This window comes from Megascapheus bottae, chromosome 4 (assembly GCF_031878675.1).
Source record: "Megascapheus bottae isolate mThoBot1 chromosome 4, mThoBot2.hap1, whole genome shotgun sequence".
Lineage (NCBI taxonomy): Eukaryota > Metazoa > Chordata > Mammalia > Rodentia > Geomyidae > Megascapheus > Megascapheus bottae.
In genome coordinates this window covers 34,187,064-34,212,291 of record NC_143512.1, presented here as the reverse complement: position 1 = coordinate 34,212,291, position 25,228 = coordinate 34,187,064, and the positions used below count along the sequence as shown (strand labels likewise).

The following is a 25,228-nucleotide window of genomic DNA, read 5'->3' as shown; positions in this document are numbered from 1 at the left end:
CCTAGACTTGGCAATACACATTTATTACCTTTCTGATTGTATTTCAAAAATCCAATTCTGTTTCATATAGCTTTTTTTCAATTTAAAAAATATTTGAGTCCTAGTTTCTATAATTCTGCTTATGAATGCACATATAAATGGATAAATCACTCTTATTATATTGAACAAATTATTACTTTTTTCTGATAAGAAAAGTAAAAGTTTTAATTTTCCTTGTTTACTTCTGTTCTTCATTTAGATCAGAATTTTTACCTATATAATTTTCCTTTTCTCTGATTATAAACATGTTGAAACACAGAACTATTGATAACAGGATCTCTTCAATTTCTGTTTGCATGAGACTATGTCTTTATTTTGGACTGCATGTTTGAAGGGCAAGTTTCAAGCAGGTTGATATTTTTTCCCCTTTACCTTTTGAATATTTTATTTTACTTTCCTTTTACTTGCATAGTTTTTGAGATATTGGGTGGAATTCTTTTCTTTTTAATTGTATTTTATTGTCAGGATAATGTACAGTTAAATTTGTCAGGTAATGGGTACTTCGCTTGTTGAACCGTGATAACCCTTCTCATGTTTTTGTTCCCCTTTTCCTCCTACCCCCCCAATCATCTTGTTTTCCCCGTTTCCTTCCCCCTTCCTCCTTTATTTCAAGTAAATAAATAACCATATATACAATAAAGTCAGATACAGTAACTATATGAGATTAACCATGAGTGGAAAAAGAAAAGAAATAACTTTACGTAGTACATTAACAACAATCACAAAGATAAACCTCTTGTTTCCATATCCTAGAGTTCATTTCCTTTAGTCTCATCCTGTTTTTTTGTTTGTTTGTTTGTTTTTGCCTGTCCTGGGGCTTGAAGACAGGCCCTGGACACTGTCCCTGACCTTTTGCTCAAGACTCTAGTACTCTACCCCTTGAGCCATAGGACCACAGTACCAAGTTTGGCTTTTTCTGTTTATGTGGTACTAAGGAATCGAACCCAGAGCTTCATGAATACTAGGAAGCACTTTACCACTAAGCCACATTCCCACCTGGATGGAATTCTTATAGTTGGTTTTCTATGTAGGTTTTCTCTGTGTCTGACTTCTTTTAAAATTTGTATCTTTTGATTTTTATAAAACTTGAACATGATATGCTTAGATGTATTAATTGGAGGGATAGACAACATATACTTGCAGTGTTTTGTGGCTCTGAAGTTTGGTGTCTGGAATTCACTGGAGAAATTTTTATTTCACATATTGCTTATTTCTCTTTTCCTTTTAGCATGTTATACCTACTGTTCAGTTGTTTTGTTAAATTCAGTCTATTTCGTTACTTTTTAGAAGTAACGTACTTGTACTTACTTGAAGTAATTGTACTTGATTGTAGTTGATACTGTCAGAGCTTTAAGCTCAGCTTTCAACAGCTGTGTTCAGTGTAGTAATAAATCTAATTTCTCAAGGCATTGTTTGTTTTGTTACAATGCCTTTATGTCTAGTATTTCTGTTTCGTTCTGTCATTTCAACTATACTTTTTGCCTTTTAGTATGCCTTGTCATGTTTGTTGACAGATGCTTGGAGTGTCCTGGGGAAACCCATTGTTGTAAGTAGGCTAGTGGTAATGGCAGTAGCAGGGTAAGTATTCTGTGAGTCTAGTCTTTCCCTGAGCTTGTGAATTTCCCCAGTTTTGTCCTGCCTTCTGCTCATGTACCTATCCACCTTATATGAGACATTCATTGTTTTCCTAACTGCTGTAAGTTAGGCTTTGAAATTAGAAAGGCAGGCCTTGTTAAGAGAACATAGGCTCTGGCATGTTTCAGAATTCTGTTTTTGTTTTTTTTCACCTTCTTACCACAAGCATGAGGATTGTAGCTAGTATTTGCTGTAGGAACATAGTAGAGCTCCTGGAGATAAAACCCTTTTGGAACAAATGATGAACTGATTTAGCAGTGATACTCACTAGACACTATGATGAAAATGCACTGTACAGTTGTGGGGATAGGAGGGCAAAAGGAAAAAAAACTGGGAGAAGAGGAGAGGGGTGACACTGTTCACAAAAGAAATGTACTTATTACCTAACCTCAGTAACTATAACCCCTCTAAGATCCCTTACAGTAAAAATAAAATTAAGCTAAAAAAATTTATTCTGGATTCCTTTATAGAGTTTTAAATTCAGTCTGTAAATATACTAAGTCTCCAGAAGTTCCTCAGTTACAGATAAAAATTCTCTACTTTGGCAGTGGTTTCCTAGAGAGGTTTTGTTTGTGCATTTCTGCTCTAGTAAGTTGCGTTCCCTTCAGGTATTTATTTCTGAATTTGGGGGGCAATAGTTTCCCTTTGGAACTAAACTTCATTAAAAGGATTTAAGAAAAATTTGGTCATTTTCATTCAGCCTTTTACCTTTTGTAAATGCAAAAGTGAACTGGCTGGAAGCCTGGCTCAAGTAGTAGAGTGCCAGCAAGGATGCAGTGGTGTGTTTCAACCTTCCTCATACCAGACAAGAAATGAGAAGTGGCCTGAGGAAGTTGCAATCTATTTTTAAAGTAGTTGAAAAGAGATTGATTTATGAAAATTTAGAAGTCCTTAAAGAGAACCTGTAACTGGAAAAGATTTCAAAACCACAAATAAGATCAATATTAATCATTTTTATTCCAAATAATGGATATTTAACTGTCTTATAGAATAGCCATTTACTTAGGTACTTGTTTTTGTTACTGATGTAACAATGTAACTGATGCTTCCTTTTCACTCTTTGTTGATATACTTAATCGCAATCTAGAAACAGTAGATGATTTATAAGAGGAAAACAGTTATACACAAATAAAGGGAATTTCTAGTAAGTTTAAAAGTGGCAATGATTTCATAAGCATTTATTACATTTTATAAATTGTATGTTAAAGCAATTGGCAGTTCTTTAACCTTTTGAACAAATAATTTGGGAACATCTTTATTTTGGAAATTCTGTGGTTTTGGAAATAGACAATACACAAGAGTTCTAGAGTTCTAAATACCCTAAGTTATCTCTACTTTTCCTAAGCTTGGTTGTTAGCATGGTAAGTACAATAATAACAAGTAGCTAAGTTTCTGTTGTCCTAGTGCTTACTTACAAAGGAATTATTATAGAGGAAAGACCTATACCTTAAGCTTTGGAAAATCTGTTTTTAGTTTGAATACTTTTAGTCACTTATTATATTGAAAGAATTGTTCAAGTTCTTCATGATTCTATGTTTCTTTTTTTGAAACATGGTAACATTTTCCCTTTTTTACTTTGCTTTGATACTTTAAAATTTTAAAAATAAGAGTTATTTTTATTTTCTCATATTTGTATATCTTAAATAAAATATATTTTAATATACCCCTTTACTATAGTAATTGTAAATTAACTTACTTCCATTTCACAGTTAGCTCTATGTGTGTGATGGAATGAGATAATGATGTTGAGAAACTAGGCACTGTCAATTTGCATGCTGTCCTTAAGCAAACACCATGCTAATCCTGTTTGTATTATTACAGTTCTCAGTATATACATTGAATACTGTACATGGTTCCTACAGAAGAGGAACATTTGACATCTGTGGTCTGATGAGAGGTTCTTTTGATGTGAATTGTCATAGGAATCAGAAGTATATGAGTTATGTAAATTACATATGAGAATCAGCTAATGACATGTTAACATTATATAGGAGCAGCAAGGTCAAGTTTTGCTGTTATATAGCAATTTTTTCTTTGGAAATAATGTATGTATCCAGGTCAGCAAGGGCAGTAGAACAGAAGAGATATTTTTGACTTAGAAAATAAAAAAAAATCTTTTTAGCATAGAAACATATATTTTAATGACAGAAAAATTTTGGATAAAATCATGAATCAAGTAGTTATTTTTGAAGTAATAGCAGTAAGTTGTAACTATTGCATTTAAACATGCTAATGCTAAAATTCATTCTTGAATAATTTGTATACATCCTTAGTCTAGAAACAACCAAAAAATGTGAAGACAGTCTACTATTCAGATCTTTTTGAAAAAAGAAAGTGATGCATGTGATTAAAATTTGTTATTTCATAAACATAAAAAGTGAAAAATGGCTAATTCTGAGATGTACAGAGAAGCAGAGAAATAGAAGCATGGATTCCTGCTACACTTTCGACTTCACTAGGCATGAGGCATTAGTTTTATAACAGCGTAACAGATGAGCCTGCTACCAGTGGCTCACACCTGTAATCTTAGCTACTCAGTCCTGGATCTGAGGATTGTATTTTGAAACAAAGACAAATAAATCTGAGAAACTCTTATCTTCAGCTTACCAGGAAAAAAAATTATAACCACAATAAGGACGTATAAAGGAAAAGGTACAGAATTGGAAGTATCTACAATATATATCTATATATATCTATTTTAAAAAACTCCCTCAAGGGCCAGGAGTTTGGCCTAGTGGTAGAGTGCTTGCCTGGAATCTACGAAGATCTGGGTTTGTACCACATACATAGGAAAAAAAAACGAAGTGTTACTGAGTCTCAAATGATAGAGCTCTAACCTTGAGAAAGTCCAAGGACAGTGCTCAGGCCCTGAGCTCAAGCTCAGGACTGGCAAAAAAAAAAAAAAAAAAAGCACTCGAGGCTGGGACTGCGAGGCTGGGACTGTGGCCTAGTGGTAGAGTGCTTGCCTAGCATGCATGAAGCGTTGTATTCCATTTCCTGCTACCACATACATAGAAAAAGCCAGAAGTGGTACTGTTGTACCACTCATCTTGATAAAGCCCAAGGACAGTGGTCAGGCCCTGAGTTCAAGCCACCAAACTGGCAAAAGCAAAACAAAACAAACGAAAAAACCAACTATGTAGAGAAAAAGCAGAAATCAGTATGAGAAAAAGTCTGAACAAAAGATAGGTATATCCAGGTTATCTACTTCCATAAACTAAAAAGCACATCATTTTCAGTTTATAGTGGTTATAAAAGATAGCTGTGTGTGGTGGGTGGGTGTGCGCGCACATGTACTTGTGTGTGCATGTGAATGTGTGTGCATGTGTACACATACACTGGTGTGATACATAGATATTTTCTGTTGCCTTGCATGTGTATCTATTACATATATTTGCTGTTGGCTTTCTTAAAATGGGATATATAACTTATATATTAAAATAGCATAATTGTTCTTCTATAGAGACCTGTAGAGTATTTTTCATTATTGAAATTGAGCATTTGTGATGTTTTCTTCATTTGTTCATGCTATAATTTGTCATTTTTATTAATCTTTCTAAGAAACGTCTTTTTTTTTTTCCTGAAATTTTATACTTTTGATTTTCATTGCACTAATTCCAGTACTTTAATTACTGTTTTGTCTCTGACTTTTCAGGTTTAGCTTTTCATGCTTTTAATAACTTCTAAGATAGATAAAAATAATAATTTCAAAAGTGATTTGCAGCTCTAAGTAGTAGAGTGCCAGCATTGAGCAAAAGACACTCAGACAATTCCCAGACCCTGAGTTTAAGCCCCAAGAACAACAACAACATAGTAATAATTTTAAGGAAGTAGATAAGTAACTGATTATTTATTTATCTTGAATAAGCATTTAATCCTACAGATTTCCTTCTACATAATTAAGCTGTAGGTCCCAAATTGCTATCTGGCCTATTTTTTTTCCCATTTGGTTCATATATTTTTGCTGTAGGAGTTATTAAGGAGTATATTGGTTTATTTTCTATATTAGTTGGAACATTTAAAGTTTTTTGGGGGGAGATCAGTGGGGATAGGAAAATACACACTCCGTAGAATCCATTGAGACAAGAAAATTACTTTGGTCCTTTGAAATGAGGGTTGGTGGATTTATTATATGGCTAGTTTGGGATGAAAGTTCCATGATAATTTCAGAGTGATATCATTATTCTGCTATTGGGTACAGTTTTCTTTAAAAGAACAGTTATATTTGTAAATCTTGGTCATGTCTTTGGTATGTTCACTGCTTGTTATTATTTTAAACTTATATTCTAACAAGACAGTATTACTTTAATATCTGAACTAAATAAAGATGCATCAAAAAAAGAAAAAGCAGAAGTGGGGCTTGGCTCGAGGGTAGGGCAGTAGCCTTGAGCTGAAGAGCTCAGGGATAATGTCCAAGCCAGAGTTCAAGTCCCACTACCAACTTAAAAAAAAGAAAGAAGAAAAAGCAATCGTAGGCCAATTTTCTGATGAACACAGAAAATTCTCACAAATACTTGCATACGGAATCAACAGCACACTAAAAAGGTCATACTTCATGAACAAGTATGTTTCCTTTCAGGGAAGCTTTCATCTATTATTTCCGAAAATAGGTTTTTTTATTGTCTTTCTCTTCATTTTTTTGGAACTCCTACAATATGAATGTATGATTGCTGGACTGTATTCTTATGGATTTATGTGCTTTTTTCATCTTTAGAAGAATTTTTTTTGTTTGTATTGATTATTTGCACTGGACTTCATGTACTGCAATTTTTTCTTGTGCTTGATGTAATCTATTTTTTATCCCATTAATTAAAGGTTTTAGCGCCCAATTTTTTTGATTGGTTTATTTTTATGATTTCCATCTCTTTGCTCAATTTTTTACTGAACCTCCATATACTCTTTTTTTTCTTTTTTTTTTGCCTGTGGTAGGGCTTGAATTCTGGGCCTGGGAGCTGTTCCTGAGCTCGTCAGCTCAAGGCTAGTGCTCTACCATGTTGAGCCACAGCACCACTCCTTGAAATCTTATGCCTTGGTTTTCTAGGATTAAAAAAAAATTAGTTTTCATTTTTTTTTCTTGGTTGTTGTTGGTTGTGGAGCTTGAACTCAGGACCTGTTCCTGAGGTTTGTTTGTTTACGATTTTGAGCTACAGCTATACTGCCAGGTTTTTGGTAGTTAATTGGAGGTAATATGCTCACAGGACTTTTCTGTTCAAGCTGACTTGGAATCCTGATCCTCAGCCTCAGCTCTCTGCCAGTTGATTACAGGAGTGATTCTCTAGCTCCTAGATACTTTTTTTTTTTTTTTTAAGTGGGACTGTGGTGTGAACTGAGGACCTTATGTTTGCTAGACTAGTAGTGTTCTACACTTGAGTCATTTCTTGAGCTCATAGGAACAAATTGAGGATGATTCCTGAAGAACTTTTGTTCTCTTTTGTTGAAAGAAACTAAGAATACCAGCCTTTTAGTCAGCTTTATTAGCTTTATTATATTTTCATGTTCCAGGGTACAAACATTAAAATAAGTTCAAAGGTTTTATTTTCATATGGGTTTTGTGTGCTTTTTTTAAGTCACATTTGGCTAGAGTTGTAAATAAATTATTTCTATATATCCATATCTTCCTTAATAATTAAAAACATAGAGGAACATTTTAAGAGAGACTAAGAATATTGTATAAATGTGTAAATTATGTGTGAGTTTTAAAAACTTCTTGTATGTTTCAATCAACCTAGTAATTTTATGGGTGCTGTTTTAATTTATAATCTTTTATCTCTTTATCCCTAGGTGGTATCATGGAAAGCTTGATAGAACTATAGCAGAAGAACGCCTCAGACAGGCAGGGAAGTCTGGTAGCTACCTTATAAGAGAGAGTGATCGGAGGCCGGGGTCCTTTGTACTTTCATTTCTTAGTCAGACAAATGTTGTCAGCCATTTTAGGTAAGTATTCTTGTTCTGAGATTATTTAGTATAGCTGTTTGGATTCAGTATATATAACTATCTCTGCTTTCACAAACGTTAATGACAGGTGACATTTAAATACTAGAGAAAGAAACTTGATTTCACTTAAATTATTTATTTAAATGAGTTAGTGTTACTTATTGAATGTTTCAGTTCTTGTTTAAGAACTTTACTGTTGGTCTTCACTATGCTAATTCCTAAACACATTTGTCACATTTAAAATATAAAGAATTGGAAAGAAACTTTAAGAAAGTTTAAAGCTAAAATGGAGGAAATGTAAGACTTCAACTGCTAAGTAACAGAAAATACAGAAAATTGTTTAACTTTAACTCAAAATTGATTCCTTTCAAATCAAGTCTGAAAATTCAGAATTTCTGCATTCTCTCAGACCACAATGGAATAAAATTAGAAAACACCAAAAGCCACGATAGAAAAATCCTGTAACTCATGGAGGTTGAACACCATATTGTTGAATCATCGGTGGGTCAGTGAGATCAGAATGGAAAGTCAAGCATTTATGGTATTTGTAAGGCTTGTCAAAAGGAAACTCCACGCAGTTTAAGAGGCGAAGGTGTATTGAGAGAGAGAGAGAGAGAGAGAGAGAGAGAGAGAGAGAGAGAGAGAGAGAGAGAGAGAGAGAGAGAGAGAGAAAACAGACCTACAGAAAGGCGGAGGTGCAGCAGTGGCGTTTCCCTTCTCTGGTTCGAAGGAGGGGAGGCAGAAGGCGGATTGACCCTCCAAGAAACCGAGGGGCCACAGCCACTCCTAACCCTCTCTCCAGTCGGATTTCAGCACCAAATGTAAGGCTTGTCAAAAGGAAACTCCACGTAGTTTAAGAGGAGGTTTATTGAGAGAGAGAAAGAGAGAAAACAGACCTACAGCCGCACAAGATGGAGTCAGGGAAGAAAGAGAGACTTATGGCCGGAAGTGAGACATTATATAGGGGGGACAGCGGAAGTGGATGTGACCTCAGAGGATGAGGAAATACTTTAGACTGGGGGACCTCCCACTGGGAGATATGACATTGCCAGGGTTACAGTCTGCCCGGGGTTTTCCAGGGTGCACAGAACGCCAAGGGAAGGAATCATTTCTCCCAGGCAGACCTAACAGTATTTAACAAAAAGAAGCACACAAAATACCAGCTCTTTTGGGACACAGCAAAGGCAAAGAAGAAAATTTGTAGTTCTAAGAGCCTACATCAATGAATTGGAGAAATCTCAAACCAACTAAGTAATGATACACCTGAAGCTCCTGGAAAAAGAGCAACAAACCAAACCCCAATCTAGTCCATGGGAACAAATAATTAAAATTAGGTCATAATTAAATAAATTAGCATCCAAAGAGGCCATAGAAAGAATCAAAAAAACAAAGATGGTTCTTTGAAAAAATTAACAACATTGACAGACTCTTAGCAGATCTTAACCAAAAAAGAAAAGAACCAACTCAAAATCAGATAGAAACATCATGGCAGAAACAAGGTTGAACAAATATAACTATAGAGCTTCTAAATGGCAAAGGACACAACTAGCAAGATAAATAGAAAGCCCACAGAGTGGGAGATCTTCACAACATACAAGGACCTCATCTCTAAAAGATACTTATTAGAACTCAAAAAATTAAATCTCAATGTGGCTCAGTGGCCCAGGTGGTAGAGTTCAAGCCCAAAGTTCAAACCCCCAATCAGAAAATTAAATCTAAAAGGTGGGCTAAAGACTTAAAGAGGGACTTACCTGAAGAGGAAATAAAAATTGCCAATAAAGACATGAAGAAATTCTCAACGTCTCTAGCCATAAAAGAAATGCAAATCAAAACAACTTTAGATTTCACCTCACCCCAGGTAGAATGGCCATTATCAAGAAGTCTAGTAACAGCAGATGTTGGCAGGGATGTGGCCAGGAGGGATCACTATTACACTATTGGTGGGAGTATAAACTCGTTCAACCACTATGGAAAGCAATTTGGCAATTCCTCAAAAGACTAAACATAGAGTTCCCCTATGACCCAGCAATCCCACTTCTTAGCATCTACTCAAATGTCCAGAAACAAGGCCATTCTGAAGTTACCAGGACAGCCATGCTAATTGTGTCATTATTTATTATAGTTAGTATATGGAACCAACCCAGATGCCCTTAAGTAGATGAATGGATTCAGAAGGTGTGGTATATAGATGTGTGCAATTGTGCAGGCCTGTAATCCTACTTACTCCGGAGGAAGCTGAGATCTGCGGATGGCAGTTCAAAGCCATGCCAGGCACTAAAGACTGAGAGACTCTTATTTCCATTTAACAACTAGAAAACCAGAAGTGTTGCTGTGGCTCCAGGGGTGGGGCAGTAGCCTTGAACTAAAGAGCTTAGGGACAGTGCCCAGGCCGAGTTCAAGCCCCATAGCTGACAAAAAAAAAAAAAGAAAGAAGATGGGTATATGTACACAATGGAATTGTATGCTGCCATCAGAAGGAATGATAGCGCATTCGTAAGGAAATGGAAAGACTTGGAAAAAAAATCATATTAAGTGAAGTAAGCCAGATCCAGAGTAACATAGGCTCCGTGGTATCCCTCTTTTGTAATAATTATTCTGAAACTACATATACATATGCCTTTCAGTGAAACACATGAATAGATTTTGAAGTGCTAATGTCCAAATTTGTATATACAGATAATTGAATTCTGTTTTTTTCTTTAAAAAAATTTATTGTCAGGCTAATGTATAGAGGGGTTTCAATTACATTTACATTTGTCAGGTAGTAGGAGCATTACTTCTCACACATTGATTGCCTCTTATGTTTTTCTCCCAGTTACCGTTCTCCAATGCCCTCCAATCATTACATGTAAAATGAGAGAAACAATCATCACAGTATGCCTTAGTTTTAAAAATCTATCAAATATTATAAGCCCAGTAAAGCTTCAAATAAAATGTTACTAAACAATACAGTAGTTTAGGCTTTCCTTCACATACTAAATTTGGGGGACTGTTATAAACTTAACACCTGTATTACATTTTCTGTTTGGAGTTTTGTACCATAGAAATAGTTCACAACCCAATTGGTAGCTTTGCATAGCATTGTATTTTAGTTCGTAGAAAAAAAGTACTGTGATTATTTTTTGCTGGAATTAGTGGTGTTCAATAATACAATCAAGAAGAGGACATTTTGTGCTTAACTTTTGCTTAACCAAGGAAAACCCACTGTCTGACCACTATTTGAAAAGATTTGCAGCATAGAGTGATCAAAATTGTACAAAACTTGTCATCAATATTTATGTGCAACTTATAAAATCACATTGCGTTTTATAAAAATGGAATAATTTTCTAAAAACAAATGGTGCACTGCTAGCAGTGAGCCCAAAGTGAAGCTCATTGAAGCTGCTCAAAGTCAAAAGTCCTGTGTGTCAAAGTGGATGATATCTCTATGAATCCACAGTTCAATGAAACAGTTTCAGCTTGCCTGAAAATACATTTTTAATAACCATCTTAAAAGGAAGTTTTACAAGTGGACTCTTTTTAGTTCTGTCAAAACAGAATAGTAGACCCCTTTAAAAAAAAAAAAAAAAACGGGAGTTTGGCCTAGTGGTAGAGTGCTTGCCTAGCATGCATGAAGACCCGGGTTCGATTCCTCGGTACCACATACATAGAAAAAAGCCGAAAGTGGTGCTGAGGCGCAATTGGTAGAGTGCTAGCCTTGAAAAAGTCCAAGGACAGTGCTCAAGCCCTGAGCCCAAGCCCAGGACTGGCAAAAAATAAACAAACAAATAAATAAAATTTAAAAAAATAAAAAAAAAATGCTCTGAAAGCTGTCTTCCCTATTAGCTGCCAGAATGCCATATTAAGACTTCCAACAGGCCTCCCCCTGTTGAATTCGATTTAATGGGAGAAATTGGAAAAAAAAAAACACCTTTGTTGTTAATTGATAAAATGTTAAACTTTCAATTTTAGATAGTAATAATAAGCTTTAAAAGTGCTATAATTCTTTGTACACATAACATTTATGTAAAATATACTTTTATAATACAATTTAATGATATAATTTAATATTTGGTAAGATAATTTTAACAGTATTATGTGAAATGGTTGTATTTGTGCAGATTTCAAGAGATCTATCAGTGGGCCAGGAGTTTGGCCTAGAGGTAGAGTACTTTCCTAGTATACACGAAGACCTGGGATCGATTCCTTGGTACCACATACATAGAAAAAAAAGCCAGAAGTGGTGCTGAGGCTCAAGTGGTAGAGCTCTAGCCTTGAGAAAAACCAAGGATAGTGCTGTCCAAGCTCAGGACTGGCAAAATAAAAGAGAGATCTATAAGCTACCTTTAATTAGTAAATTAGAATAATTGCATAAGCTAGAAACATTAATAAATTAGTAAATTAATAAATGAAGAGGTTTCTAAAAGTATCTTTAAAATGTTTGAAGTTTATAAATCTAAAGTATGTTATATCAAATTCACATAACTTAAAATACAATCACAGCAAGTCCTTTGCCTATCAAGAAAATACTAAATGAGTTTGAAATGGAAAGAAACAAGGATAAATTTTAAATAAAAATTGTATGAAATTTGCAAATTTAGAGTTTCTTTATGAAACTTTGTTTTAGACATTTACTGTAGGGCCTGAAGATCGAGCTCATTGATAAACTGCTTACTAGTTTAATGGGGGTGCTTCAAAAACAGTTGTATGTTGGCCATTGGTAACTCATGCCTGTAATTCTTGCCAAACAGAAAGCTGAGACCTGAGGACCACTATTTAAAGCCAGCCTAGGCAACAAATCTGAGACTCTTACATGTAGTTAATTCCAAAAATGTGAAGTAGAGGTCTGAAGTGATATGCCAGTCTTTAACAAAAAAGCTAAAGCAAGAGCATGAGGTCTTGAGTTCAAATTCTAGTACATGCATTCCCGAAGATAAAAATGATTATGAAGATATTTGTTATACTGTTAGTTTTTTTTTCTTGTTCTCATAGGATTATTGCCATGTGTGGAGATTACTACATTGGTGGAAGACGGTTTTCTTCACTGTCAGACCTAATAGGTTATTACAGTCATGTTTCTTGTTTGCTTAAAGGAGAAAAATTACTTTATCCAGTTGCACCTCCAGAGGCAAGTAAAATTTTAATGAAATATCTTCTAGATTCTATTATTTCACTTTGGTAATTGTTTTTTTCCTAGTTTCTTATAATTCAACAAGGAATTTCTTAAATTTTTATTGCTTATGTCAATAGAACTGACTTATAAAATATACCTTTCTGTGCTTCTACGTCATCAAGAGAATGTTTATTAATGTGTTCTATACAGCTCATGTATAATTGAATAATCATTCATACTATATGAATAAAAAAGATAGTCTGTTATGGTGTCTTTCACCTCTAATTCTAGCTACTTAGAATGCTGAGAATGGGAGGACCTCAGTTTGAAGCCAGTCAAGGCAGAAAAGTTCCTCCAAATCTATCCTGAAAATAAGTAGCAAACCAGGCCTGGAGGTATGGCTCAAGTGGTAGAGCACCTGCCTAGCAAGCTCAAGGCCCTGAGTTCAGTCCCCAGTAGGCCAAAAATGTTTTTTTAAAAAAAGCTAATTATACTTTTTTATTGTAAAAACATGAGAAGATCAACAAACATTTCAAAGCTTTGGATAGAGGCTTAAAAGAAGTTAATTGAAAGGATCCTGTAGCATTTATTTATAATGTAGATTTGTTTTTTTGTTGGATTTAACTGTATAGAAATACTTCATTTTGACTTTGCAACAAAGACTATGCTTTTTTTGTTTTTTGTTTTTGTTTTAGACTATGTTTTTTAAATATTTTTTAATGGTTTCTAGCCAGTAGAAGATAGAAGGCGTGTTCGAGCCATTCTGCCTTACACAAAAGTACCGGACACTGATGAAATAAGGTATTTGATAGTATTTTCTTCTACATAGGCATTTGATAAAGCTAGATGAGATGGTTGCTCTTGTAGCAGTAGAGGTTGGAGGTTTGCAGAAATATCTTATAACAATCTTTTTAACAGTGCTGTCAATGTTTGATCTGTAGTTTTATATTCCCTGGATGGCTTATCTATTTATATTAATGATTTGATTCAGGATGACTGCATTGAAAATGACAGGAGAAATAATGCCTTTTATTGTAGTAGCTTTGGCAATGGAAAGGCAATCCTCCTATAATTTATGTATTAAAAAAATTCATTACCCATGACATTCATTCCCCAGCTATAAAAGGTATTTAAATAATAGTTAAGTTTCTTTTATATAATCGATGGATATGTTTAAATTTTTCAAAAATTACAGAATATATCCTGTGGTGATTTGTTACTTTATTTCTATATACTTCATTATACAAATTGATTATCTTTGTCTACAACTTTACCACCCTCAATCTATCTGATTTCCAGTAAAATTTTTTAAATATTAGTGTACTTCAGGAGTATTTGTGATTATTAATTTCTCTTTGAAATCAATAGTATTATTTTAAAATGTGGTGAAAACATCAAATAATACTGTTAATGAAAATTCAGTAATCTGAATTTTAGAATTTTATTTCTATGTATCTAAGAAATACTAACTGTTCTTTTTATTTTAAAAATTTTTGGTGGCATTGCTTTTGAACTCACATGGCCCCATAATTGCTAGCAGGTGCTTTAGTACTTTAGTCACATATCTCTAGCCTTCTTTGCTTTAGTTACATTTAAATAGGGTCTTATAATTTTTATCTGGGACAGACTCAGATGGGAGCCCTAACTATGTCACACAGGGGGATAATTCTTTTTATGTCACCGTGCTCCACCTGTTGATTGAAATAAGGTCTTGCTAACTTTTTATCTGGCCTGGTTTCCAACTGTGATCTTCCTGATCCTGTCTTCTAAGGAGCTGGGTTTATAGATGTGTGCTAAAAAGCCCTACTGCTTATCTTAGTCTCTTTGACAAATATTTAACTTAGATTTAACTTAGAAAGGGGAGTAGAAAAATGAGAAAGGAAGAGATATGTTGGTTTTTTAATTTTTTTTTATTTTCTTTTTGCCATTCCAAGGACTTGAACTCAGGGCTTGAGCACTGTCCTTGGGCTTTTTTCTCAAGGCTAGTGGTCTGCCACTTGAGCCCCAGCACCGCTTCCAGGTTTTTTCTATGTATGTGGTACTGAGGAATTGAACCCATGTCTTCATGCATAATAGGCAAGCACTCTACCACTAGGCCAAGCGCCCTGCCCCCAATGTTTTATAAATGAAACTAGTGTTAACAAGTTTAGGGGTTTTAGGTAATTTGTAATTCTTGGGTATCATTTAGGATGGCAGTTCTGAAAATGTGTTCAGTATAATTTGATCCTTGTGATCCATTCACATCTCCTATGTATTCCCCATGGCCCTTTAGAGAAGAGAATTAATTATGAGACATTGCTTCACAAAATTATGGAAAGTGAGACATTCTGTGCTCTGTTATTTACAAGCTACAAACCGAGGAAAGCTTGTATAATTTAGTCTTAAGTTCAAAGGCCTTAGAACTATGGGAATCACTGGAACTCATAGTCTCAGGGCACAAGATGAGAGGAAATGCTCCATATTTACCATTAATGGAGGGGAAGGAAAGGCAGAGAAGCTTTCATTCCTCTTCCTTTTTGTTCTGTTCAGACTCTCAGTGGATTGGATAATACCACCCACCTTGAGGACCACAGCATACTTTATGGTAGTTTATTGATTCAAATTCAGTAATATCTTTACAAAAAATATTTAACATGGCATCATATAGCCCAATGAATTTATGATACATAAAATGAGTTTTCACAATCTATAAGGTCATAATTTTCATAGGTTAGATATCATCTACCCCCTCCTTCCTTTTTTCATTTTGACAACCTAGTAAAAGTCATAGTAAAACAAGGCATTGACACTGACATATATAGTAGTTTTCAGTGACATTTATTTATCATAAATATCTTCATTTAGGGGCCTGGTGGTACAGTGCTTGCCTAGCATGCATGAAGACCTGGGTTCCATTCCTTGGTGTGAAATGCATAGAAAAAGCTGGAAATGGATCTGTGACTCAAGAAAGCCCAAGAAGAGTGCTCAGGTCCTGAGTTTTAAGTCCAGGACTGGCAAAAAAAAAAAATAATAAATAACTTCATTTAATGTTTTTTTATGAGGCACCCAAAGTATTTTTATTAAATTTCAGCCTTTTACTGTACATCTTTCCAACATTTTCTGTAATAAATGGGAAGATAAAACATTTTGTATATGGTTGTACATATCTATAATTTTAGCACCCACAAGGCTGAGGCAGAATGGTTTTAGGTTCAAGGCCAGCTTTAGGCTACATAGTAAGATAAATCTCAACAACAGCAAAAGTAACAACACAAATTTAATTTCTGCTGTGTACCAAAATTCTGTCTTCAGAAAAAAGTTAAAAGCTAAAATTAAAAAAAAAAAAAAAAGCTGGGCCGGGAATTTGGCCTAGTGGTTAAAGTACTTGCCTAGCATACACGAAGACCCGGGTTTGATTCCTTGGTACCACATATATAGAAAAACCCGGAAGTGGTGCTGAGCCTCAAGTGGTAGAGCTCTAGCCTTGAGAAAGTCCAAGGACAGTGCTCAGGCCCTGAGCTCAAGCCCAGGACTGGCAAAAAAAAAAAAAAAAAAAAAAAAAAGCTGAACTAGCTGTTGCTTATGTGTATCCATATTTGCCTGAATGATATCTGCTATAGTTAACTTGGACTTGAATTTTGCACCTTTATTTGAAAAATTAAAAAGTCAAAGTACTACTTCAAAGAAAATCACCTCAAGAAGCTAGTATTGGCAATCAGAATTAAACATCTTCACAAATAGTGACTTTTCTAATAGACTCTATCGTGATATGAGATGCTTTGATAGGAAATAATTTGTGTTTCACTGTATTTTGAATGATCAAAGCATGATGTCACAAAATTATCCTTGGAAAAAAGATTAAGGAAAAGCACAAAGTAGATTACTGGAACATACTTATATAGAGAAAGTTTCTTGACACTATATTATAACCTTCAAGAAGGGGTTACTTTTGGAAATTTTGGTATAATAGAACTAATTGCCGGGCACAGTGGCTCATGCCTGTAATCCTAGCTATACTCAGGAGGCTGAGATCTGAGGATCCTGGTTCAAAGCCAGCCTGGGCACTAAAGACTGTGAGACTCTTATCTGTAATTAATCACTAGAAAAGGGGAAAGGGGACTGTGGTTCCAGGGGTAGGGCAGTAGCCTTGAGCTGAAGAGCTCAGGGACAGCACCCAGGCGGAGTTCAAGCACTATGACCCACAAAAAAAGAAAAATTATCACACCTATATATTTGTTATATATTTGTGTGAAATGAGATATTTTTTATGTATTTTAAACAAAAATAATCATGTAAAAAGAACCTAGGTTATATATTGTACTGCTGACTTTGAAATTGATAAAGATAAAAGCATGATGCCTTTCTAATAATATACTTCAGAGAAGCAAAAAATGCTATAGGCATTAGGTTGATGATGTCTAAGTAAAACAAGCTTTCACATTTGTTTATAAGGGAAATGATAATTGATATAAGCACCTACATAATAAAACTAATTATGCTTATTTGACATTCCTCTGAATTAACCTTTAGTATATCTATGGTCTGTTCATTGAATTTTTTTATTGTATATCTAACTACATATAAAAATGCAGTAATACTGAAACAAAAGTTTTCAATTAGTTTTCTCATCTTTGTACCTAAAACTTGTAATACATAATTACTGCTCAGAGATTCTAGCAGTGTAGATAGCTACACTTAACAAATCCATTTTAGATGTGAAGAAATTTGAGATATATTTTAGAAGATAATCTTCTAGGTTGTTTGTCATAGGTAGTGCCAGAAACAGGGAAGTTTTTCATAATTCTAATACGTTGATTTTCTCAGTATCATAATATCCTATGACCACATTGAAAATTTTAATAGTACCATATTTGCTATTTTAGTTTTTTAAAGGGAGATATGTTCATTGTTCACAATGAATTGGAAGATGGATGGATGTGGGTTACAAATCTCAGAACTGATGAACAAGGCCTTATTGTTGAAGACCTAGTGGAGGAGGTGGTAAGTTTCATTCCTTTTTTTTTTTTTTAATGAATTCCAGAATCCAAGCAATTTTACAAAAGTTTGGAACTCGTCCAGACTTTGAGTTATTAGCATTGACCATGTTTATTTTATGAAAGACCAATTTATAAGTATAAGGAATTTTTCATTAAAATATGAATACTTATTTGTAAAGTAAATAAATAAGTTAATCAAGGATGAATATGTAGTTTTGAGTTTTTCAAAAAGGTTTTATGACTTTAGAGTGAATTAGGAATGTCCTAAATATTTGTGTTTTAGTCCTATTTTTTCCCTCTTAGTCTTCTTTATAGAAGACATTCTATTCCTTGGGCCGGGAGTTTGGCCTAGTGGTTAAAGTGCTTACCTAGCATGTATGAAGACCCGGGTTCGATTCCTCGGTACCACATACATAGAAAAAAGCCGGAAGTGGTGCTGAGGCTCAAGTGGTAGAGCTCTAGCCTTGAGAAAATTCCAAGGACAGTGCTCAGGCCCTGAGCCCAAGCCCAGTACTGGCAAAAAAACAAAACAAAACAGAAGACATTCTATTCCTGTAATTTCAAGTGATTAAATATATTTGTCTTCAGATTCTTTATTTTCCAATTACGTGCATTAGTTTCTAACAATCTATACCTGTACAACATATCATATGGTTCTGTATTTTTAATATTCTAGTTTTCTTTGTCATTACATGTTACATTATTATTTACTTTAGTATGTAGTGTAAATAACTACACAGGTTCATTGTTGGATAAAATGTTAATATTCAAGAAATATTTTTATCTCAGTTCCAATACTCATTATCACTAAAATGATATAAATCTAAATATAAATTTAGAATTAATTCTTCTGGTTTCTATTGGTAGGATAGACTTGTAGGATAAACTATTGTTTCTGTTGTAGAATATTTTGTTTTTATTGTAGGATAGACCAGCTGTGCTCTTTTGTGATCTTCAAAGTTCCTTTTTAAAAAATTATGCCACAAGCTTGATAATATGATGAAGCCTGTGTTTGGACCTATTCTAGAAATATTTCAGTCGAGAATACTTCCTATTCTGACAGCCAGGTCTTGATTCATAAAGGTGAATGGAAAGTAGAAGGAGTTGAGATAAAGGTTTGATACATTCCACATAGTTACCTAATTAAAGAGCTTGGATTGGCGTGTGTGTGTGTGTGTGTGTGTGTGTGTGTGTGTGTGTGTGTGTGTTCTGTGCCTGTTCTGGAGTGCTGACCCTTAGTTTTTTTTTTGTTTTTTTTTTTTTTTGGGGTGGGGGCCAGTCCTGGCCCTTGAACTCAGGGCCAAGGCAATGTCATTGGGCTTTCTCAAGGCTAGTTCTCTACCACTTGAGCCACAGTATCAGTTCTGGCTTTTTCTTTTTATGTGGTACCCAGGGATTGAACCCGGGTCCATGCTCCCACTCCGCCCCTTAGCTTTTTTGCTTAAGGCTAGTACTCTACCACTTAAGCTCTAGCTTCACACCTAGCTTTTCTGCTGCTTAAATGGAGATGAGATGTAAGAGTGTCACAGACTCCTGACTAGACTGGCTTGGAATTTCAGTCCTAAAATCTCAACCATATGAGTAGCTAGGATTATAGGTATGAGCCAATCATGCCTGCAGAACATTGAATTCTCTTTTTTTTTTAGAAAACTAAATTCTTATAATAGCATTCTATATTATGCAGTTGGAGAGATTTATTCCGTAGAGACAAAAAATATGCCCAAACTGAAGCATCTTACTATCTAGGTCAGTTTTTCTAATAAAATACCTTAGGATATTTATATTGGGTTTCCCTCTCATATTGCATATACTGCCTACCCACTTTCCTGTCCAGCTTATTGAAAGAAATTCAATTTTCTTAAATTCTTAGAATTCTGAGTAAGTTAAGTGATTTAAATAAGGGTAAGTTAAAGATACTGATTAATAATTGCCTACGGTAGGATAAGGGGACATTGCCTAATATGAGTAAATTTGCGAATTAGTAGTGGAATCATTTCAATTTAAAATTATAGATTATTTTTAATTCATTGTGAATAATTTTTCAAAATGGCCTTCATTGGAAGCTAATGATTTCTGTACGAGTTGAAAAGACAATTGGACATGGGAGTGAAGATAGTTTGGACATTTATATAGTAGCTAGATTTAAGGAAGATGGGAGGGTTTTTTTGTTTTGTGATGTATCCTAATTGCCTAGACTAGTGCTTTGCATTAGTAATCATTTTAGGAAATGCCATTTTGCAACTTTAGTTGGAATATTTAAATAGTTGAAGAAAGGGGCAAGATTAGACAAGTGGCAATAATGAAAGAAGAGTAAACCAGTCATGGAGAGGTTATTCTTAATCAGAACCTTTTTTTCAAATACATACATTATAAGGAGCATTGTGTAGATGAATGCCTTAATACTTACACTGTTTCTTCTTCCTTGACACTTTAGATTTCCCTGCTAGATTGCCTTGTAGATTTGTCATCTCATTTCAGATATCACCCCTTCTTTCACAGAGATTTTATGCCCTTACATATTCTCATAAGCTAACTTGCTTCTTCTTGCATTTCTACTTTGTTTTTTTCTACATTTTATTATACTTTAGAAAATTAATTTATCATATAAATCTCTTCTCCCAGAGATCTGTAGTTATTTTTGTTAGCAGTAGTCTTTTGCAGAATTTTGATCTTAGTCTGACTGGGTACTTAATGACTGAGGACTAAATTTCAAGAAGTAAATCCACATATAGGTGGGTTTTTTCTATTCTTTTATTCTACTCTTTTATTATTTATTTATGTAAATGTCAGTGCTAGGTACTAGGAATAAAGTTGAACAGATATTTACTAAAAATTACGTCCTTAGCCTTGTTCTGGTGTTTATGGTGGTATTTCGTGGTAGGCATTTAATAAAGAATGGCTTAGACCCTAAGAACATCATTATTGTCAAGGAAACAACATTAGTTCTTTAAAAAATGGGATATAAAATATATTAAGGTTAAGTTCAAAAGTTGATAAAAAAGAGTGTTTAACATTTAAGGCGAAAGTTGATACTTAATGCAAAGGTTGATGTCATTTGAGATAGATTCTGTTTAGATGGTAATAGTAGTGAGTATTCTTAATCTAATAAGAACAAAGATAAAAAATCAAGCTACAGTGGGAAGATGATGTAGATTAGGCAACATTATAGTTATGATATTGATACTAAGATGTATTTTTAATAAATATGATAAAGGATTTTGGCTAATGAGTTTCTACAAGCAACAGATAAGTAGTAAAGGCTTGATTTCAAAAATTTCATTTGGCTTCATTTTTCTCAGTGCAAAGCAAAGCTATAGTTCAAACTAATGAATTCAGATGGAAATATTAAAGAGACAATGAGGTTAGTAGTTTTAAAAATTACTGTACACATCGTTATGGAGAACATTGTAGAGATATGTTTGAAGATACAGTTTTTTGTGCATTTTAATTTTAAAAAGCAGATTAATAGTTAATTACATAAAACATTGTCTTAATGTCCTCCCTTTAGGGCCGGGAAGAAGATCCACATGAAGGCAAAATGTGAGTTTTGTATTAATTATTAAGAGGAAAATAAAATATTGTAAAAATACTACTTTAAAATTTGGCCGAAAGGATTTTACAATTAATTAACAAAACCAAAAATCAAAAGTACATTGGCTTACAGAATTGATGTGTAGAATTTTTAAGGACCTAGTAATGAAGTCATTAGTGAATGGTGGCCTGTGCCAGTATGCACCTCTCATATTACCAAATTAAATATTTTCTGATAAATTCTACATTAATAACATTAATAAATTTCATTAGTCTTTATATTCTTTGAGTCTTTCATTGATTATTTGTAATAATCCTGTTTTTTGTGGCCACATGTTGAATTATTTATCTTTTTTTCCAGGCTGTTCCTGGGGGTTTGAACTCAGGGTCTAGGCACTGTGTCTAAGCACCTTTACTAAGGCTAGAGCTGTATACATGAGCCACATCTCTATTTTTGGCTTTTTTTGATAGTTTATTGGAGATACAAGTCTCATGAACCTTTCCTGCTCAGGGCTACCTTCCAACTAAGATCCTTAAATCTCAGCCTCTTGATTACTTTTATAGGTTTGTAGGCTGTAGGTATGAGCCATTGGCACCTGGCTGATAAATTTCTTCCTTCCCTCCCTCCTTCGTTTCCTCCCTCCCTCGCTCCCTTCCTTCCTTTCTGTCTTTTTTAACTCAGGCTTTATTTTTATTTCTCTTTGAGAACTTTATTTGAGGATCAAGAATAGCATTTCACAGTTCTAATATAGTTAGCAAGGATTTTCTTTTCATAATCTTTTTTTTTTTTTAAACAAAATTTCACTGTATAGTCCAAGTTAGCCTGAAACTATTGGTCCTCCTATTTCCATTTCCAAGGAGCTGGGATTACCAGAATGCACCCCTGCAGAGGCTAACTTTTCATGATCTTTTTAGATTGGATTTATGCATGTGAATTTTTAAAAAATATCTTAATCATTCCAATTCTCTTTTGTTCAGGCTATTTTAATAGACTGTTTATCTTCTGGCATTCTTTCAGTACACTTTTTTTCTTAATCCTTCTGTCTGTATTTAAGAAAAGGATTTAAGGCTTGCCTCATACATTAAAACAGTAAGAAGAATGTTCTAATTTTAATTAACTCCTAGTTCCTTATACTACCTAAAGTAGAATGTGTGTGATACTTTCTAGTTTATTATTTTTGTTGTTCTACATGACTTCTAAAAAACTTCTTTAATAAGACTATAAGTAGTTATTTGTGTTATTTTGAGGTTTTTCCCAGCTAAGCTGCAGCTTCAAATCCTAGTTAATATGGAGGAGTTAGAGAATGCAAGCAAATGGAATAAATTAGGTTTATATAGTCTCAGTTTTTCCAAATATAATAATGCCTTTTTGGGGAGGTGTGTGGTTTGGGGCATTAACTTGGGCCTCAGGCTTACAAGACTCTACCATTTGAATCATATTTTCATCTAGTCCATTTTGCTTTAGTTATTTTCCAGGTAGGATCAAGTGCGCTGTTACGTTGAGCTTGCTCACCTCAGCCTCCGTTCCTTCTACTTATGCATCCCTCATAGTTCTCATGACAGGTTGTGAGCCACACTGTTCCTGGCCATAGTAAATAAGCTTGTTCTCTGTTATTTTCTATTTTTGATGAAGACCAAGGTATATAGGAATTATTTCCCTTCTGTCATAAAGCAAGTTTTAAGAGTGCTGCTATGTTGTTGGTAACATATTTACTTTTGGTATTGGGGATGATGGTCAGAAGGAGAAAACTAGGAAGGTTTTTGCTGTTGTGGGGTAACTAAGTAGGCGTGCACATTTGACTCTACTATTAAGAAATCTCCCTTTTCTAGAAAAACTACACAAGCACTTTTTAGTTATTTCTAGTTTAAGTATTTGTATACCTTTAGTAAAAAGAACACAAAGATTCCTGTATTTAGAGCCATATCCAATTTTCTCACTATCATATATAAACTTTGCCTCCACTAGGAAGTTTTTCTTAATACATCAACTCTTGAATTCATACTTGCTAAATTTATGTTGTTGGTAAGATTTTTGTATGTGTTCTTTCCTTAGTTTCTTAAGGCAAAGATTATGGCAGTTGAAATACCCTAAATTCTTTATCATTGGGAACATCAGAAAGTCCCCTTTGAGATTAAATATACTGTAACTAGTTCCCTTTCCTCAAACTCCCATTTACCTGATGGCAAAGCCAAAGTAAAGATTTTATCTTGTAAAATCTTTCTTGAATGTGTGCTCTCATCTCAATCATAAGTGTATCTTTTTTTTTTTTACTCCTAGTCCTGCTGGAGCACTGTCCTTGAGCTTTTTTTTTTCCCCTCAAGGTTAGTGGTCTGCCAGTTGAGCCACAGCATGAGTTCCAGCATTTTTCTATGTTTGTGGTACTGAGGAATTGAAACCTCGGTCTTTGTGCATGCTGGGCAAGCACTCTACCACTAGGCCAAACTCCTGGCCCTCATAAGTGTATTCTGTTATAAGTCGTTTTTTTTTCTTTCTTTCTTTTTCTTTTTTTGGGTGGGCCATAGGGCTTGAACTCTGCCTGGGCTCTTGTATTTGAGCTTTTCAGCTCCAGGCTACCACTCTACCCCTGGGCCTGGGCATTGTTCCTGTGCTCTTGGTCTCAAGGCTAACACCTTACCCTTGAGCCAAGCCCCACTTCCCTTTTTCTGGAGGCTCCTTGGAGATAAGAGTCTCTGGTCCTGTTGTGCCCCTGGCTGGCTTTCAACCTTCTTGATACTCAGATCTCAAACTCCTGAGTAGCTGGGATTACCAGCATGAGCCACCACACCCGACTGTTATAGGTCTTTTTTATACCAGCATTTCATAAAATAGTGACCTTCAAATAGCTCTCCACAAATCTTGTCTCCTTAAAACCTGTGTTCTGGTAGCTAAAATGAAATATCTAAAGATATTATATCTAGAATAATATAAGATTGGCATTGTAAGTTATTTAGTTCACTGTCCACCGAATATAGAAATCCTGTTGGAGCATTATGCTTACTGGTGAGCTCGACTATACTTGCATATAATATGGAACTTCACAACTTTTTTTTCCCCTGTTGTACAAGGTTTTTTTTCATATAAACATATATTGTTTAATATGCATTTGAACAACCCATTAGTTCAAGGAACTAAGAATACAATCATAAAATAAATTCTTGAAGTCGCAATCATTGCTTTGGGAACTTCACAACTTTTTGAGTCAGTGTAGCCTCTTTTAGTTGTTGTATACATGCCTTTTATTATTCACAGATTGCAGGAAGAACACCAGAAAATCTGAATTAATGAGCTAATGGTGGAACTATTGTTGAAACAGCAAATTATATAGATAGACAGACAGACAGACAGACAGAGAGAGAGAGAGAGAGAGAGAGAGAGGCATATATGTATACTTAACTGTATTTCACACATTTTCCAGTAATAGCATAACTAACTTAAGCAGTGTAAACAGACTTAAACTTGTAGCCTGAGATTTTAGAGCATTTACATGTTGTAGTTATATTTAGTTTCCAACTTCCTTGTTAATTATTATGAATAATTACAGAGACTAAGAAGATACAGTTAATGTTAGAGAAGTGATACGGATTTACCAGCTTGATACTAAAATGTGTTAATCAAAACAGATAGTAGGCTATAATGTTATCAAAGTGATTTTAAGTACATTGATGGCTAGACATTTTAAGTAGATGATGTTTTATTTGATAGTAAAAGTTAAATACTTGTTTTTATAATGCTATGCTCATGATGGTGATGCCATTCATAATTCTGGAAGTTTCCTTTCAGAACAGAATACAAAACAACTTTACTCATTAGTTTTGACAGGCTGTTAGTTAAAATAGAATTAGAATACTAAATTATTTGTGTTATTGTTAATACCGATACTTGTCCTTATTAATCTTATTTTTTGGTTTTCAATAAAGTATGCATCAGCATCTTGATACATTGGATAAGCCAGCTTACGACATTAAAACATCTTAGAAATATGAGAAAAATTAATCAAGTTTAATTTGTTTTGATTTAATT

General features: G+C 34.3%; 1 protein-coding gene across 1 annotated transcript in view; it reads left to right on the top strand.

Annotated features, from left to right (window-relative positions):
* The window catches only part of Rasa1 (RAS p21 protein activator 1), a 66,048-nt gene that overhangs the window by 9,128 nt on the left and 31,692 nt on the right, over positions 1–25,228 (top strand). The window contains exons 2-6 of the mRNA XM_090331668.1: positions 7,456–7,608; positions 12,580–12,715; positions 13,431–13,501; positions 17,563–17,680; positions 21,185–21,216. Coding sequence (XP_090187794.1) covers positions 7,456–7,608; positions 12,580–12,715; positions 13,431–13,501; positions 17,563–17,680; positions 21,185–21,216 — 510 coding nt within the window. The remainder of the gene's footprint in view (positions 1–7,455; positions 7,609–12,579; positions 12,716–13,430; positions 13,502–17,562; positions 17,681–21,184; positions 21,217–25,228) is intronic.